At 43.7% G+C, this 19968-nt stretch overlaps 1 protein-coding gene across 4 annotated transcripts in view; it reads left to right on the top strand.

The window, feature by feature from the left end:
* Positions 1-19968, top strand: part of LOC11175855 (uncharacterized) — a 206123-nt gene that overhangs the window by 114399 nt on the left and 71756 nt on the right. For all 4 annotated transcript variants that reach the window (XM_061641036.1, XM_061641042.1, XM_061641049.1 and 1 more), the window contains exons 5-7: positions 9902-10037; positions 10108-10241; positions 16260-16431. In XM_061641036.1, the coding sequence (XP_061497020.1) occupies positions 9902-10037; positions 10108-10241; positions 16260-16431 (442 nt within the window). The remainder of the gene's footprint in view (positions 1-9901; positions 10038-10107; positions 10242-16259; positions 16432-19968) is intronic.

Raw genomic sequence — 19968 nt, forward strand, 5'->3', positions numbered from 1 at the left:
ATCAATCCGGTAAGGGGTTCCGAGAGGTGGAGGGAGTCAAGGAGAGAGTGTAAAATCTCTGTCAGGCTTGGGAGGGATGGCCTGGAGAAAGATCTGGGTTCGCTAGGGAACGCCAGATTGCTGGGATTGGAAGGGTTACGGGAACGTGAATGGGTGCGAGCATCACGGGGGAGTTTGGATCTCTGGGGTTGGCGTGGGATGGCATTGTCGTGACGTCGAGGTACCTTTTTGGGTGAAGCTTTAACACTTTTTTTATCGTCTTTTTGTTTGGTACCCGTGTTGTATGCAATCTTTTAACTCCATTTAATGGTGCCAGATTGGGCAACGGTTCATTACCCTCCAATATGGAAAGGTTATCGAACGGATTCACACTTGAGGTGGACTTCAAAACATCGGCGTACAATCCTCTTGTATTCTGCAAGACGGCCCGTTTGTGTTCTGATTGTTTTTTTCGGTACACAGAACACAACGACATTTCATGCCATTCCTGCTTGCAGTGAATGCATTTCTAAGTTTCGGCCTTGCATTCGGATGTTGAGTGCGATCCCTTGCATTTGCCACACTTCACGGAGTTTGTGCAGTAAGGCGCTGAATGTCCAATCTGGCTACATTTTGTGCAGCATGCTATTTTTTGCACAAATGGTCGACGGATGGGCACTCTGAGCCCTTCAATGTACAGCGTGTTTGGCAGGACTGTACCCTCGAAGGTGATCCGGAGTAAGGAAGTCTCACGGAACACCTTCTTTTCATCGACCGCACTTGAAACGTAAAGTTTTTTAACTTCAAGGACCTTTACCCGAGGGGAGGATTGATGTAGAAAAGCCCCTTGTCCGTACTTTAGATGTCTAAGACACCTGGATATTTTTTATATACGGATATCGTAATTGCTCTTACATCGAGCTGTTTATCTTTCGGCATGAAAAATACATCATGTATCCCGTTATAAGATGCGGGATACGCTCGGAATCTGGGATTCCCCTTCAACGATTGACCCATCAATTGATCACGGGAGTTGAAGGTAAGGGTTCATTACTAGCCTTTTTTTCGCATTCTGTCCTGGATCAGGACACGTACCCGTGTTGCCTGCCTTCTCTCCTCGTTCTTCCTTTCATCCAGCTTTGCCTTCGTCGAGTGGTGTGCACGCGTTAAAAATTCTTCCTGCTTGCCTCCTTTTCGCTGCTCACACATACTGCGCTAGCGCGCAGTCGTCGCATGATCGTTTCTACCTTCCTGCCGCTTCTCCTCTGCCAGGCGCTAACACGTTGGAGGATCGTTCCTGTCTTCCTGTCGCTTCTCCGGCGCTAGCGCGTTGAATGATCGTTCCTGCTTTCTTTCCTCTCCTGTTCTGTTGTTGTTGCTGCGAATCGTAAACAAATAGAGAATTTTGCTCGTGTACGATCTGCTTCATTTTGCATTTGCTCGTGTACGATCTGCTTCAGCTCTTCATTCTTGTCCAGTTTTCGCTCTAGAGCGTATAGCCTCTTCGTGGCCATTGCTATGCTATCAAGAAGGATTACGTCATCAGGTTTCCATAGCAGACCAGTTTCGAAATGATCGTTCCGCCGCTCGGTCGTACTTTCAAGTAGTTGTCTGGCTCGCACTATTTCTCGCTTTTCTGGCAGAAATTCGCTGTAGTTGGTTACAGCCACTTTTTCTAGTGTGAAGTATTGACGGAGCATTTCGTTTAACGTTGTGTCGCTATCGTCGATTTGCTGCTGCTGAACGCTGTGTACGAAGCTGGCCGCCGGCTGGCTTCTCGCGTTTTTAGTCGCATGAGGGCCGTAGACCGCCCATCCTAGCACGGATTTTACGGCGATCGGTTGCCCTGGCTGGCCGGATCGGGTTTCCAGTGGTGCCATCAGGTCGACGTTTTCCAGGCCTATCAGGATTCTCGGAAATCCATCCACTCGTTGTTCATCTGGTAGACCCTGCAAGTCACTTATCAGCGAATTAAAATCAACCTGTTCCCAGAATGGAACTACAAGCAGCACTTTTGGGAGCGAGGTTAATGCGAACTATTGTGGACAGCCATACACTTCCGATCAACGGGAAGTATATCCACACAGACTCAGAGGTAGTACTGGCATGGGTTAGATCTCCCTCTAGAGACTTCAAACATTTTGTCGCTTGTAGGATCGGCGAGATTCTTTCGCTAACTGAACCATCAATGTGGCGACATGTTCCTACGAAAGACAATCCGGCCGATTGTTTAACGAAATGGGGAAAAGAAACTCAGAAACTAGAGTCAAATAGCCGCTGGTTCAATGGACCAGCATTCCTCTACCTTCCACCATCGAAATGGCCAATGCAAAAAACAGTAGAAGAGACCCTAGAAGAGCGAAGAACTGCCCACCTATTAACGCATCATCAAATTGGCGAACAACCCTTCATAAAGGAAGAACGTATTTCTAAGTGGAAAGCACTACTACGAACTGTGGCAATGCTTTTTCGATTTGTAGCTAATTGTCAACGCAAGGCAAACAATCTACCACTTGAGACCATACCAGCAACAAAAAGACAAGCACAGCATATAAAGCGAAATGTGCTATCACACCAAGTCCCAGTTAAAACTGAAGAATATAGTAAGGCAGAACTAGTGTTGTGGCGCATGGTCCAGCAAGAATGCTACCCAAATGAAGTGAACCTTCTGAATGGAGATAAAAAGAAGCAAACCCTACCAACTAAAAGCATCCTTCACTCATTAACATCCGTGGCAGACGAATATGGTGTGATACGCGTCGATGGTCGTACAGCAAACGCAGAATATACTGCATTCGATACGCGTTTTCCTATCATCTTACCGAACCAACACCGCGTAACCTGCTTGTTGATAGAAGATTACCACCATAGACTGGGACATGGAAACCGAGAAACGGTTGTAAACGAGGTCCGTCAGCGTTTTCATATACCAAATCTGCGGGTACTAGTTGATAGAGTAGAAAAAAACTGCCAACGCTGCAAAATAGCAAAAAGTAAGCCATACACTCCTAGAATGTCTCCCCTACCCGTGGAACGACTCACCGCTTGGGTACATCCCTTTAGCTACGTCGGGGTCGACTTTCTAGGACCGGTCGACGTCACGAACGGTAGGCATAACGAAAAGCGATATGTGGCAGTGTTTACCTGCCTCGTTACACGAGCCGTGCACCTTGAGATGGTGTACAGCCTCTCAACCGACGCCTGCATCATGGCCATACGGCGATTTGTTACACGTCGAGGTACACCAATAGAGATTTTCTCTGATAATGGCACCAATTTTGTGGGAGCGAGCAACATCCTTAAACAAGAGATATCGTCAACAATTTATAAATGTGCCGATACAATTACCAATTCCTGCACAAGTTGGTCCTTCAATCCGCCGTCTGCACCACACATGGGAGGTGTCTGGGAGCGCATGGTGCGAAGCATGAAAGCAGCTATGCACACTCTAAACGATGGTCAACGGTTGAATGATGAGATATTGTTGAGCGTGTTAGCTGATTCGGAGAATTTGATCAATTCCAGGCCGTTGACATATACGTCGCTTTCGTCAGATGTAGAATCCATCACACCAAACCACATTCTACTCGGAAGTTCAGCAGGCGCCCAGACTCATATGCGCTTCTGTCCGAGTGTAACACAAGCACTTAGATCGCCCCACTTATCGCCCCGCCACTTATGGGATCGTTGGGTAAAAGAATACTTCCCATCGCTAAACAAACGGCCAAAGTGGCACGACGACCAGGTTCAGCTAAAGGAAGGCGATTTGGTGTTTGTAATTGAGGGAGATCGAAAAGAATGGACTAGGGCAGTAGTCGAAGAAGTCCATGCAGGACGAAACGGGCGGGTAAGACAAGCGATTGTTCGTACAGCAACCGGAAAACAACTAAAGTGATCCACGGTTAAGTTAGCTGTATTAGATGTGGAAATTAAGGAAACCGAATAGGAGAGAGATATTGCACAGCTAAAGTAAGAGATAGTTTACGGATCGCGAGAGCACATGGAAAAGTGAACACGGTATGACAGCAAGCTTGACGGGTAACCAGTTCACGGGGTGGGGTGTTGCTGCGAATCGTAGACAAATAGAGAACTGTCACCGCGGCTGACAGCAAAACATTCAGCATTTGCGATCGCGAGAGATTCTACACTCTCTCGTACAGAGGGCACTGTAACGGGTTCCGATACGGTGAAGGCGAATGACCTCAGGATCGGGAATCGGGTTCCTCGCCATCGCGATTGCTTCAGTAGCATCACGACAGCGAGCGAATATAGTTGAAAAAACTTTTTAAAGGTATACAAAAACCGCGATACAATAAAGTTTCCACCCAAAGCGAAACTCGGCGTTTTAACCATTTTTGATTCCTACGAAGAAGTGAATACTATATCGCTACGCGATTAATTCGGGAGCTAACAGTTGTTTTCGGCACTCCTAAGGATAGAGGGAAATATTACCTACTTTGCCAACAGCTGTTCAATTTAACACCAAGCACAATACTTACCAACCAATTGAATATTGCTTCTATCGTAGTCCGTGCTCACTTCCGTTCGTGCGTGTGTTATGATTTCTTTAAAAAACGAAATTGATTTTATATTACAATTATCAATGCAATTCAGTTTGATAAAGATTGATATAAACCTTTATTAAAAACTGTACTTACCAAATAGTTTTTCCGTACTGGTTTCACGCGAGAGAAAAAAAAAACGGGTACGCATTGTTGAGTTAAGCTTAATAAAAGGAATAAATCCAACAAACGCAGTGGTTCCGTTCTTGCTGACGGTCTAAGCTCAACCACAAAGTTCATTTAGGCGGCGCTCTGGGACCAATCGAACGAGACAAACAAACACGACTCTGTTCGATAGGTGCTCTGTCAGCTGTTCGATGTCTTATAGACCTGTCATGATGCACTGCAATACGCCTATCTTATCAACTCGAAAATGAAGCATTTTCATAGTTTAAATGAACATCCATCTGCAGGGGGAAGATTCAACAAGTAATATACTAGTTATTCATATCAAAAATAACATAAAAATCATTCAAATTTATTATTGAAAAATGTAAACAAACGTCCATGCCAAAACACATACAGTGCTTATACATGCATTGTGTACACGTAATAGTTTTATACGTTTCAAACCTGTATATTGGATGTTATAATTGATTGTGAAGCATTGCAAATATTATTGATAGCTATTCTAAATATTTTGTACGCAATTTTAAGAAGAAAAAGAGACAAACTACGTAAAAAAAACTTGAAAATGTCCCGCATTGAATTCTATCTACTGTAGCTGTGAAGCGTTTGACAGCCAAGATACTCACAGCACAGGTGGGTATCGAACATCACAGACAGAATCAACTGACATGTTCGACTCGAGGTTTGTCTTGTTTGTTTGTTTGTGTCTGACAGTGCACCTCCATATGATTATATGGGTTTGTTCGTGTCTTATGTCGTGTTCGATTGCTGCTAGAGCGCCGCCTTATTGGCTGATCAAGATATTTACATAGTACAAGTCAAGGTAACAAAATAAGGAAAGGTGTGAACGCAAAGGTTAATATAAACTATAAGGTGTTCACACTACTGTCAGATTAGGCGTCGGTACAAACTCCAACACGCATTGACCCAAGCGATTCAAAACGCTCCAAAGTAGTGAGGAAAATAGAATATGAAGTAGCCTTCTACTTCCCGTTCTACTTTGGTTGCTTAAAATCAGAAGAATGTAGAACATGTAGGTTCCAGGAAAGAGCAAAAAAATGAGTTCTCGAGAGTGTTCAACACACACACACACACACACACACACACACACACACACACACACACACACACACACGCGACGACTCACGCACGCTTACGTTCTGTTCTACGCCCTCCCCCCCCCCTCCTCTCACTCGCCCACAGATCTTTTTTTAGATCATCACACCACTTCTCCATCGACGGCGGTCGATGTGACGATATGTGTCGTCGCGTGTGTGTTGTCGATTTGGTCAGAAAAACTTTTTCTTTCACACCAAATCTCTGACCTGGAGTGTCGGCGTTCCGATTGAACCATCGCGACTTTGATCAGTGCGCGCGGTTAAAACGACCTTTTGTATTGTGTTGTACGTAGCGTGCGCGCCAAAATATTAAGAGTGCGCGGAGAGTGAATGTGGTTTTTTGGGGGTGGGGGAATGAGATACAGAGACAAATTTCGCTGCACATTAACACATACATTCTCACTGTACGGGTTGAATTGCGAACTCAGTTTTGAGAGAATATACTCTTGCGCTCGCGCATGAGTGCAAGCAAGCCCGGCATACAGGATAGAGGGAGACAAACGATTATTTTGCTCCAAGCTTTCTACTTTTGTTCCGTTGGGGACGCGTCCTACCGCTAGTAAACTTGATTTCACACTACCACATTTTCATGTGAACGCGAAGGAGTGCCTTCCTCGTGTGGCTATACTGGTATTTCCCGATGTACGCCATACTCGATATACGCGATTTCTCTTTACGCTTTTTTTTAACTGACGGTTCTTTGAGTAAATTGTACTAATTTGAGACATCGAATGTCAAATGCAAAAGAAATTCTCTTTTGGTTCAATATTAAAAACCATTTCAAAAGGTATAAAATTGTAATATTCAGTTGAAATCAAATCAAATAACTAATTTAGTGGCGAAAACCTACTACTTCATGCAAAATTATACGAAAATTAGCTATAATTTGACTGAAATCCTCGAAAATCGACTTACGCTAACATTCGAGATACGCTATTGCCACCGGTCCGCATTGATAGCGTACATCGGAGAGTACAGTATCGGACAATAAGAATGGACCTCTTTTTATCATCGCACCGTGATAAAAAGCACTTGTTTTTTCGTGTGTGTGTGTGTGTGTGTGTGTGTGTGTGTGTGTGTGTGTGTGTGTGTGTGTGTGTGTGTGTGTGTGTGTGTGTGTGTGTGTGTGTGTGTGTGTGTGTGTGTGTGTGTGTGTGTGTGTGTGTGTGTGTGTGTGTGTGTTGAAAGTGTTCTGATAATGTGTGTTATCATGTTAAACACGACAGCGACAGCGATGCGAAATGGACACGCGCATAACAGCAATGAATTCGGCATTCTCTTACAGGTGTTTCTCCAGTGCACGCCATTAAAAGGCCTGCGTGTATCTCTGCGTTGAACGTTGTGTGCGAATGGTAAACTTTCATGAGCGCGGCAGTATTCTTTTCTCGATTTTGAAGGGAGGACGCTTACTCGCGTACTCGTTGATAGTTTTATCCATGCGATGTTTTCGCTGCTCAAAAACGATGTTATTCATCACGTATAGAAGCATTACGCAGGCAGAGCACGGGATCAGCGGTGTCCAAGTTTTTAATCAGCGCGTTCTTGACGGTCCAAGCAAGCAATGTTTGTAACAATGGGTCGAGGTAAACATTTTACCGATTATCAGCGCCATATCTAAAAGCGAATGGCGGCTGCTGGCATTGAGCGCAAAACGATCGAGTTTGTAATGGAACGATCGCGCTTTTGTGGCAAACGCGCTTCGGACAACCGAAACGCGCTTAGACAACCGAAACGCGCTTGGACAACCGAAACGCGCTTGGACAACCGAAACGCGCAAGTGAACCGGACGTCTTCAGAAGACCACGGTGAAAGAAGACCGTAAAATTGGTAATATATCGAAGAAACATTGATCGCGATGGCGGTGGTCCTGCTTATTACAACAAAAACCAAACCCAAAACACAAAAAAACTACTAACAAATATATCCGGAACGACATATTTGTGACACAAACACACACACACCAATACACACTCAAACATACACACACACTCACACACACACACACACACACACACACACACACCAATACACACTCAAACATACATACACACTCACACACAAATGCACACAAACACACACACACACACACACACACACACACACACACACACACACACACACACACACACACACACACACACACACACACACACACACACACACACACACACACACACACACACACACACAAACACATATAAAACACACATAAACCTGTCCCAACGGGTGCATGGTGCGTTGAAAAAACCAAGGCCCTATCATTATGTCCGATACTGTACCTGTACAATGATACAAAGAGCGGGCGAGAGGAGAACGCTTGCGTGAACGATTGATGTAGCAAGCGAAATTGGAAGTCCCAGAAAAGCGAGACGCAAGAGTTTCTCTCCAACGATGGAAAGGGATGAGCTAGATGAAACATGCGAATCGTTGATGTGACACAGCCAAGTCGCAAGCAAATACAGACCAACATCCAGAAGAGCGAGGCAGAATGAAAAATTTTCTGAATTTTAGAATGAGAAAAATGATAAATACACATAAAAATCGTGCGATAATGCGGTTGGGGAGACACACAAGCGCGAGAGTACACGACGAACAAGCGCTACGCACCTGTCCGACGAATGCGCTCTACACTTACAAACCTACACTACAGTACACACGCAGCGCGTATACACGCGCTGCACACAACTCTACGCACTACACACTGTACGCACTATACACTAAGCACAGATCGCTTTCCGATTCTCGCACGTATTCCTATGCAGTGCATATGGTCGAGGTCAGTGGCTTGTTGTCCGGCAAAAAATCCATCCACTTGGAGCTTGTATAGATCTCGTCTGATTCGCTTCGTGGTTGGGGACAGAATGAGTAATGTTATTATAAATGCATAGAATAAGTTACATAACACATTTTTTACCAATTGAAAAACAAATTCCCATATAAAATGTATTATCTACCCGTGTAGGTGGTCATAAAGATGAGGTTGTATTTTTGGTCATAGAAACGATGGTTAATGTAGGAAAAAGGAGAAAAGAGGTAGCTTTATTCAGTTCAAATTTACAAAAATGGTTTAACACTAGAACCGCCGATGGGACTTTTTTGTCCCATCGCATTCGAGAAAGGTGTGTTATTCCGCTTGTCATCGTGACAACTCATTCAAAATTTCTGACTTTTATTTATTTTTAACGATCTATTGAATGCACCTATAAACAAAATTGTATCTCATATGGTAATTGAAAAAAATCATTTTCAACCTAAAACCGACATATGGGACATTTTTGTCCCATAAGCAAAATTAATTGTGATGGCTGGCATCCCTGCTGTCAACAAGTGACGGGTGTGCTTCTGTAATTCTGGCAGCTCTGGCGTGTACGCGTTTTCGTGACAAGGCATGTCAATACGAATACAACAATAAAAGTGCGCAAAAGTATTCAATTCATACGTGCTTTTACTTTTGCTTACTACGTGCTTATGTTTTCGCTATATTCAATCGACTAGTCTATAAAAGCATTCTACCGTACACTCTAGCGCAATTTCATTAGTAGCAATGGTTCGTCTAAGTGTCCCTTATAAAGATTTATTATACCTAATTATAAAGTTTATCAATTATTTTGCAACATGAAACCCTTAGTAAATAATAAACATGTCTAAATATCTACACATAACGAATGGGACAAAATTGTCCCAAATGGCGGTTTTGGTAAGATTTGAAAGTCCGGCGGTTCTAGTGTTAAGTTCTTCATATGTATGTTTCACTTTGATCTCCTTGTGCGATTGTCCGCATTCGCTGACCGTTCTTCCATAAGCTGGTCTTTCGTCACTCATCATACATAAATTGTATGAAAAAATGCCTCCCGCATAACGAGTGAGTCATTGGAACGGATTAAACCCGTTGTTGGGGGTTCCGCTGTATTTGATTTTTTATTTAAATTTTATGGAAATAAACCATCCGCATTACCAGTGAATAGCTAGAACGAATTAAACTATGCAGCGTTCCGCTGTTGTTTGATTCAACCTTAACTAATATGTTTACTGTTTACGATTAACATTAAATAAAAAAAAGAAAGTTAAAATTTTAAAACTTTCTGTTTTTATCTTTTATATCTCGATTGCCAGTGGAAAAAGGTTACTCCATCAACACTGACTCTGAAGAATCTAGACTACGACGCATCAGGCTCGTACTATTGCGAAGTATCAACTGATACGCCGATCTTCACCAAGGCATCAAACGATGAAGTATTGCACGTCATGCGTAAGTTTCAAAAATTGTGTTTTCATGTTATTTTTGTTGCCAATTTTGACACTAATAATTTCAATTTCAGTGCCACAGAAGGGACCACCAACGATTGAATTTGCAAAAAAACAGCTGTATTATGGTGATATGCTTATTGCAAATTGTACAACATCACGAGCTCGTCCATCTCCTCACATTACGTGGTTGATCAATGGCAAACCGGTAAAGCATTTTTTTTAAATCAAGTCTATTCTACTCAAAATGTGTATTGTTACTATTTCAACTCTACCGTGTTGACTAATACAAAGTTTGCAATGTGACTTTTGTCAACCTAAATCCTTCTCATAACTAGTTTCCGACTATCTCTTCGACGTGCGGGACAAGACGATCTTGAAGGATCAGGGAGAATATTTTGTAGGCGGTATTCAACACCGCAATACCCATGTAGTTGTTGCAGTCCAACCTGTCTCCCTTCTTGTATATGGGGTAGATGATGCCGAGATTCCAATCACAAGACATCGATTCGCTATCCCACACCTCAGTAACGATTTGATGAATCTCGTTTTCTAGTCGTGCACCTCCATTCTTGACCAGTTCAGCTGCATTTCCGCTGGTTCCGGGTGCCTTGTTATTTTTCAGCCGACGGATATCCTTTTGTGTTTCTTATATGCTAGGTGGTAGTAGCATGACACTATCTGCTAGCAGCGCTTCAAGCTGTTCGTTAAACTGGTCGTTGAGTATTTCATCAAAGTACTGAGCCCACCGCGAGAGGACCTCTGGCTGGTTACTGACCAGATCTCCATCCTTGTTGCGACAGCAGGTTACAGTATCGGACATTAAGATAGGGCCTCTTTTTATCATCGCACCGTGCACTTGTTTTTCGTGTGTGTGAGTGTGTTTTTTGTTTTTTTTTTACAATGACGGGGAATCTTCGAAAGTCTCCCGTTGTCGCACGGGTGTTGACATATGATTTTTACCCAGTAAACCCCCTCCTTGGGCCATCTACCCTTCTCCATGGGTTCACCTTTCGGTATGCTTCTTGGGGCAGGGCTATGCATTAGCATTACATCTCGCTATTGCAACTTGGACCACATTCGCGAGACAGAATGATAAACCTGGAGACACTCGTAATACCACGCAAAAGCACAGAAAGTACGCATTCACTTGAGTTACAGGCTCACTTCAATTCGTGTACAGATACACTAAACACTTTCACAATACGCACAACACTGTTTACGAACGCCCAAGTCGATGATCCGCTTTCCATAAGGCTTACAGCTTCAACAGTATTGATCGCATGCCGTTTGCTATGACTTCCCATGTTCCCGCATTCTTTAACATCACCTCGGTCAGGTTTGTTCCGTTGATTGTTGTTCCGCACTTCACGGTGATTTCATGACGTTCCTCAGCAAAACGAGGACGATGAAAAAGCACGAGTTCTGCTGAATCCACGATGCTCACACACGCTGGGCAGTCTGGCGAGCTTGCGTGACGGTACTTGTGAAGATAATTCCGAAAACACCCATGGTCGGAGAGGAACTGAGTCATGTAGAAGTTCACTTCGCCGTGTTTTCTGCTCGTCCATGCAGCGATGTTCGGGATCAGTGCATGTGTCGTACGCCCCTTTGTTGAACAATCCCATTCAAACTGCCACTTTCGCATAGAGAGCTGCTTTGCTGAGGATCTGGATAATCCCGCGTTTGAAACTCCGGAAAAACTGCAACACTCAGAATCCTCTGCTAATATGAGGCAGATGGGAACCATGCTTGCGATAACACAAACTGCCACGTGCGATATTGTTTTGTAGGCACGAACAACTCTCATAGCTAGCAATCGGTGCACTCTGTTCACCAACTGTCGGTTTTCCTTTTGCACCAGAACATGTGCCCAGATCGCAGTGTTATAACGCAACCGTGAGATGGCCACGTCAGCTAGAAGTCGCCTGCAGCTATTCTTGGGCCCTCCAATGTTCGGCATTATTTGTATCAACGAGTTTGCTGCCTTAAAGACGTTGTTACAGGCGTACTCGACATGCTTCCGGAAACTTAAGCGGTCATCGATGATCACACCAAGATATTTTAGATGACGTATCGACTCAATACGTTCATCACCGACCTGGATGCTACCTGACTGCACTGTCTTGTGGCTACTTATGATGAGGAATTCCGTCTTTTTATGGGCGATTTCTAGCCTCATTTGTTGCATCCACGACTCGATTCTGCTTACGGAGTCGGATGTGAGGAGTTCAATCTCTTCTATTGACTCACCAAGGACAGTAAGAGCAATATCATCAGCAAAACCTATCACTTCAGCTCCTGGAGGAAGCCCTAGGGTCAAAACTCCGTTGTACATAACATTCCAGAGAGTTGAACCCAAAATCGAACCTTGAGGAACGCCAGCGGTGATGCTCATTTTTTTGATTCCCAGATCTGTGTCGTATAAAAGCATACGGTGATCATAATAGCTTTTCAGCAGCCTACAGAGGTACGGTGGAACCATCATCTTGGAGAGAGCTGCATGTATGGCCTCCCAGTTGGCACTGTTGAATGCATTTTTTACGTCAATCGTAACGATCGCGCAGTATCTGTTTCCTGTCCTCTTTTTTAGCAAGGCGCTTCGTCCTTTCTTTAAAACAGCTGCGATCGCTTCACCAGTAGACCGCCCCTTTCTAAAGCAAAACTGTCTGTCCGACAGTCCGTGTTCGCCTTCTGTATAGACAACTAATCGGTTGAGTATTAGGATTTCTAGTATCTTTGAGAAATTGTCTATCAATTCTAAAGGCCTTAGTGCTGATGCGTCGTCGGGGGGCTTTCCAGGCTTTGGTAGAAGAACGAGGTTTTGTCGCTTCCAGGGTATCGGAAAAAAGCCAGTATCGAAGCAGTTCTGGAACACTGATAAAAAAGCTTCCAGGTACGCTTTGATAGCTGCTTTGATCGCTTCAATGGGAATACCGTCCGGACCAGGTGCCTTCCCCAGTTTGAGATGGTCTACAGCCTTCTGTATTTCATCAGCGGATATTGACACAGGTTCAACATCAGGATTGCGGGGTATATCACGTGGAGTTTGTGGCTCATGGACAACTGTTCAATGATAGTCTTGAGCACGGTTGGGTTCCTTTCCCTAAGTAGGTCTTGGCCGACCATCTTACCCATTAGCGTTCGGTAAGCACCAGTGTGTGTGTGTGTGTGTGTGTGTGTGTGTGTGTGTGTGTGTGTGTGTGTGTGTGTGTGTGTGTGTGTGTGTGTGTGTGTGTGTTTGTGTGTGTGTGTGTGTGTTTATGCGAGTGCGCGGATTTGTGTCTGAAAAACGTAGCTTGCCATGATGTCATTTTGCGTTGAAAGTGTTCTGATAATGTGTGTTATCATGTTAAACAGCGTGTGTTTACACTTGGATTAAAGCTAAAGTTTGCATCGACAGCAGCGCTTGTACCTCGGACGAAAACGCAGGTGTGCTGGTTGATGAATGTGCATACGACAGCGATGCGAAATGAACACGCGCACACCAGCAATGAACTCGGCATTCCCTCACAGGTGGTTCTCCAGTGCACGTCATTGAAAGGCCTAAGTGCATCTCTGCGTTGAAGCTCGTGTGTGCATAGGAAACTTTGTGCGTGCATTGAGCTGGCGCGCAGTTGTTCTTTTCAATGGGCGTTTTGTTTCATGAGCGCGGCAGTATTCTGTTCTCGATTTAAATGGGTAGACGCAGGCAATGCACGGCATCAGTCGTGTCCAAGTTTTTAACCAGCGCGTTCTTGACGGTCCAAGCAAGCAATGTTTGTAACAATGGGTCGAGGTAAACATTGTACCGATTATCAGCGCCATATCAAAAAGCGAATGGCGGCTGCTGGCATTGAGCGCAAAACGATCGAGTTCGTGATGGAACGATCGCGCAATTTTGTGACAAACGCGCTTCGAACAACCGAAACGTGCTTGGACAACCGAAACGAGCAAGTGAACCGGACGTCCTCAGAAGACCACGGCGAAAGAAGACCGTAAAATTGTTAATATATCGAAAAAACACTGATCGCGAGGGCGGTGGTCCTGCTTATAACATCAAAAACCTAACCCAAAACACAGAAAAACTACTAACAAATCTATCCGGAACGACATACATTGTGACAAAAACACACACACCAATACACACGTAAACATACACACACACACTCACACACACACACACACACCAATACACACTCAAACATACACACACACACACACACACACACACACACACACACACCAATACACACTCAAACATACACACACACACACACACACACACACACACACACACACACACACACACACAAACACAAACACATACAAACCACACATAAACATGTTCCAACGGGTGCATGGTGCGTTGAAAAAACAAATGCCCTATCATTTTTTCCGATACTGTACCTGCTTGCCGGAGACTTAGACCACCAGGGAAGTAGTGTTTTAGTTGACGGCGACAATCTCGAGGTAGTCACAGCCGCCAACTAGACAGCTCATTAACCAAAATTCTTGGAGGGGTTGGGGGAGGCATGCATTGCAACTGCCACCGTGACTTGGCCAAAGGAGTGGGAGGATAAAAAACCCGGTGTTTCAATTCAACCGGAATTGCCACAGGGAGGGAATGGAATGATCCTGACTAGTTTTTAGACGTGCTGAACTTACTTGGTCGAGGGAGGGTAATGGAGAGAAAACGACTGTTCGTTGGACTTGTCGAACTGATCGAGTAAGGGTACGAGGATAAGGAAGGGCAAAGGAAAGGGAGGAGATGAAGCAAATTAATCACCAAAGAGCGTTGCTGTAGCTACCAGCCAAGGATTCGTAAGCTGTGCCGAACTGAAATAAATTTCTGCTTCAAACAATTTGCTTTTAAAATCGCATTAGGGTAAACGTACCTATAGTGGTGCTAGTACCAATAGTGGTGGTATTGCACTAAAATGCGTCTCATACGATAAATTAACAGTAATTAAGTTATTTATGATAGTGTGAAATGTTCTCTAGCCTTTTACAAAGGATTTAAAAATGAAATGGGGCCATTCCGTTTCTTAGTGACCGAAAAAGCCATTATTTTGTGAAAGGTATCAACATTTTTCCAAAATCCTTAGGATTTCATAACGATACTCATATTCTTGTTAACGTTCTAAATGACCACATAACAACGCAATTATTAGTTTTTTAGCATAATTGTTATCAAATGATATTGTTTTATTCAAATTCATTGGCTTTTGACCATATTTACGTATTTTTAAATGTTTTTTACGATAGCGCCATTATAGGTACACCAAACAGGCATGTTCCTATAGTGGTCCTAGTTCCAAAATCAATAAAAACAGCTAATTTTAGATTTTTTTCGACGACATTTTTGACATGTCGTACTGTTTTCATTAAAATAAGCAACAAAAATTAGTTTTCTGTAAGTAATTTGTGAAACAAAGGCCAAAATTCGCTTATCTGGCTGAGTGAAAAATCGACTTCAAATCGAGCAAACTCTTCTGAGTATGGGTTGACGACAGGTGTTATTCAGTACTTCAGTAAATATTTTCATCAACCAAATTCATACATTTTTTACGATCAAATTACGAAAGATATCATTATTATGGCAGTAATCCATGCTATTCATACGAAAACTTAGTTTTGAGGCTAAGTTATATTAATATTATACACTGTTTTGAGGCATCTTTGTTTACCACCACTATAGGAACACAATACGACGACTATAGGAACCATACCACCATTATAGGTACAACGAAGCAATCACAAAAATATGTATTTTTTTCGTAGATTCGATGTGTTTTATGGTAAAAATGGTTTTGATTGCGAAGATAAAACCTATTCCAACTGTTATGTGTTGAAATATTCAGAAATTGTCGTTTCTGACACTTTAAATCCATTAAAATACATCTGTACCACCACAAATTGCACCACTATTGGTACATTTACCCTAATTTACATTTTTTGCGCTCCTCATGATTTAAAAACAGTCATGCTTTTCTAGCGATTGTTCGTTAAATAGTTACATTATTACATGGTGGCTTCTTAACGAAGGAAAATTGGGAATGTTTAATGATATTGCGCTTGAAAGAGTAGAGCCACGGATTGCTTAACTGCGGAAAAATATATTTTGTTATGTTTTAATGTTTCTAGAAACAATTGTTCAGCCGGGTAGAGGTTTCATCCGTATGAATTAACTAAAAAGGTAATTTTCTCATCTAAAATATAACGGTTTGTTTTATTTTTAATACAGGTTGATGATGCTCATGTTAGACAGTTACATCACAATTCCAAAAATAGTCACCGGTCGAAAGTTCAACAAGGCCTCGGACAACAAATTCCTGTTTACCACGGGAAGGTTATCGGTTCTGGAATCAGTTCTTCTGGGAGTAGTAGTTTAAAGGAACTCAAGCAACGCACCAAAGGTAATTTCCAATATATGGATGATTTTAAATATTTTTTTTTTACGATTTCTGTACGAATCTTCCGGACTTGGAACAGTTCTGTAGCGCCAATTTCAGCTCGAACGACTTTACAACATGCCGGTTATAGATTCAAGCCTCATTTGTACCGTCTGACCGAAGAAAAAAATGAGGGAATGATAGGACCCTGGTTTTTTCAACGCAGCATGTACCCGTTGGGACAAGTTTGTGTGTGTGTGTGTGTGTGTGTGTGTGTGTGTGTGTGTGTGTGTGTGTGTGTGTGTGTGTGTGTGTGTGTGTGTGTGTGTGTGTGTGTGTGTGTGTGTGTGTGTGTGTGTGTGTGTGTGTGTGTGTGTGTGTGTGTGTGTGTGTGTGTGTGTGTGTGTGTGTGTGTGTGTGTGTGTGTGTGTGTGTGTGTGTGTGTGTGTGTGTGTGTGTGTGTGTGTGTGTGTGTGTGTGTGTGTGTGTGTGTGTGTGTGTGTGTGTGTGTGTGTGTGTGTGTGTGTGTGTGTGTGTGTGTGTGTGTGTGTGTGTGTGTGTGTGTGTGTGTGTGTGTGTGTGTGTGTGTGTGTGTGTGTGTGTGTGTGTGTGTGTGTGTGTGTGTGTGTGTTTGTGTGTGTGTGTGCGTGTGTGTGTGTGTGTGTGTGTGTGTGTGTGTGTGTGTGTGTGTGTGTGTGTGTGTGTGTGTGTGTGTGTGTGTGTGTGTGTGTGTGTGTGTGTGTGTGTGTGTGTGTGTGTGTGTGTGTGTGTGTGTGTGTGTGTGTGTGTGTGTGTGTGTGTGTGTGTGTGTGTGTGTGTATGTTTACGTGTGTATTATTGTGTGGGTTTTTGTCACAATGCATGTCGTTCCGGATAGATTTGTTAGTAGTTTTTCTGTGTTTTGGGTTAGGTTTTTGATGTTATAAGCAGGACCACCGCCCTCGCGATCAGTGTTTTTTCAATCTATTCACAATTTTACGGTCTTCCTCCGCCGTGGTCTTCTGAGGACGTCCGGTTCACTTGCGCGTTTCGGTTGTCCACACACAAACACAAGTAACGTGGTAAACCAAGTGCACGGTTAGGGGTTAGGGGAATCGGAGGCTCTAGGCGGAAAGACGAGTTGTGGCCCCTCAAACAGTGGCGGATTTAACAGTGTGCGGACTGAGTGACCGCGGGGAGCCCCGTCAATGTAGTGTATGGTATGGTGTATGGTTATTCCAGCATATAGAACAGTGTTTACAGTAGTCTCAGCAAGAGCTTCTGTGCTAGATATGGACCCCATGGATGAAGGGGCTCATAAACTATAAGGCCCAGTACAGCAATCCTGATCACCCCCCCCCCCCTCCCGCGCCAACAACCCATTAAAATGTGTTTCATTCAAAACCTAATGCAACATAATGCACCCTCCCTCCCCCGCTCGACACCATCCGGGGGGCCACCACTCCTTTTAACTCCTGTAAATGGTAACTGATGACCGAGAGGAGGGGGTACTGGCACACAACTGTTGGGAGATTTAACAGTATACTTGAATTGCCGGCGGGAGGGATGGGTGTCCATGGGACCCCTACGATCATCGGTCACAGGCCCTACAATTATTGTCGGCATGGTGGGGGGGGGGGGAAGATTCTCCAGCAACGGGGCCCCAACGACGCTGGGGGCCCTTGTTGCTAATAGTCTGTTCACTTGTAGACATACGGCATACTACAGACTAGAAATCTTCGGCGACCACCTACTCCGCCTACCGTTAGATCCGCCGCTGGTTCATGACGGTGTTGTTTTTTTGTGGAGGTACATACATCCTTTCCCCTGCCTGCAGCGTATGCATCAGGCAGGAGAGAGTGGGGCAGTATGCAAGTTGTGCGCTGGATAGTGGCTACGCGTGCGCTGGTGCGCGGCACCGCCATTATTCATGCCCGTCGTGGGTTCTAACCGCGTATGAAACGTCCGCCATAGCAAGGGCTGACTATCCGGCTACGTGGTACTCAAGTCCTGAAAAGGCCGGCATGATCGCGTTGGCTAATACGACAATAACAATAATTATAAGTAGAAGAAGAACTTAGCATAGCAATCCACACCTGGGGAAAAGTTTATCTTGACTTTGTTGCTGCAGGATCTATCGCTACGGTGCGACAAATCAACGGAATGCAATCGACCAAAACATGAACCTGCCGATCCAAACCCATTCCAAGGCATTGCCGGTCAATCGGCGTCATAATAACGACTTCAAGTCAACAAACCGCCAGATTCTGGACGGCCAGAAACCTCTTTTGTATGGATTAAATTCAAAATGTTGTTTCCACTTCCCGCTTCGCAAAGCGATCGAAAACATCTCAAACTCAAAATACACACATATTTCACAGCCCATAGCCGGCATCGCGAATAAATGAACTCTTTTTAACAGTCGTTTAAAGTTCATTTTGGCTCATTTGTTGTTCATTCCTGTTAAAATAAACGACCGTCAAAACAGTTAACGACTGCTCAATATCGCATATACCCGCTGCGCAAAACGATTGAAAACTTCTCAACTTCTCGCTCAATGTAGCTAGAGAGCAAGAACCAATAATGATAAAACGAGGTGAAAAGATGGGAAAGAGTGGAAGGAGGGGAGAAAGAGATCGTGAGTGTGAACTATTTTTCGGCCATTATCATTTTTACGCCAACACGGTTGCTTTTTTGTCAGAAAGAGATAAACACATACAGCGCGCTCTCTCGAACGACCGTAAACGCTTCAATCGATCAAGAGCTTCGATCGGTTCTTCGGACGTTTCTGCTCGCTTTCTCGATCGGTTTCAGCGGAAAGAAAGCTCCGATCGAAAACATTCTCAACCTCTCGCTCAATGTAGCTAGAGAGCAAGAACCAATAATGATAAAGCGTGGTGAAAGGATGGTGAAGAGGAGAAGAAGGAGAGAAAGAGAACGTGGGTGTGAACTAGTTTTCGGCCATTATCCCCACTGCGCAGAGCGATCGAAAACTTCTCATACTCAAACAGCAAACATATTTCACAACCCATAGCTGGCATTGCGAATAAATGAACTCTTTTTAGTAGTCGTTTAAAGTTCATTTTGGTTTAACCGAGTTCATTTGTTGTTCATTCCTGTTAAAATAAACGACCGTCAAAACAGTTAACGACTGCTCGATATCGCATACAGGAAAACACGAGGAAAAAATTCGAGCAGTATAATTAACGACTGTTAATTTGTATCGCATACGCTCCTGACAGTCGTTTGTTTAACGGCGGCATAGGACCAGTCGTTAAAATTAACAAATTAACTCAATGCGATCGCGATGCCAAATTCTAGCAATTTTTAACGACTCTGGTATATTTTTAACGACTGTTTATTTTAAACCAATTCATTCGCAATGCCAGCTCATGGCTGTGAAATATTTCGCATTCAAAATTGTTGCAATTTTATAAAAGAAATATTTCGAAATTTTCAGCGCTGAAATTTTAGGATTCATACCCGCTGCGCAAAGCGATCGAAAACTTCTCAAACTCAAACTGCAAACATATTTCACAGCCCATGGCTGTTAAATATTGCGCATTCAAAATTGTTACAATT

The sequence above is a fragment of the Anopheles gambiae genome, chromosome X (assembly GCF_943734735.2).
Source record: "Anopheles gambiae chromosome X, idAnoGambNW_F1_1, whole genome shotgun sequence".
Taxonomy (NCBI): Eukaryota; Metazoa; Arthropoda; class Insecta; order Diptera; family Culicidae; genus Anopheles; species Anopheles gambiae.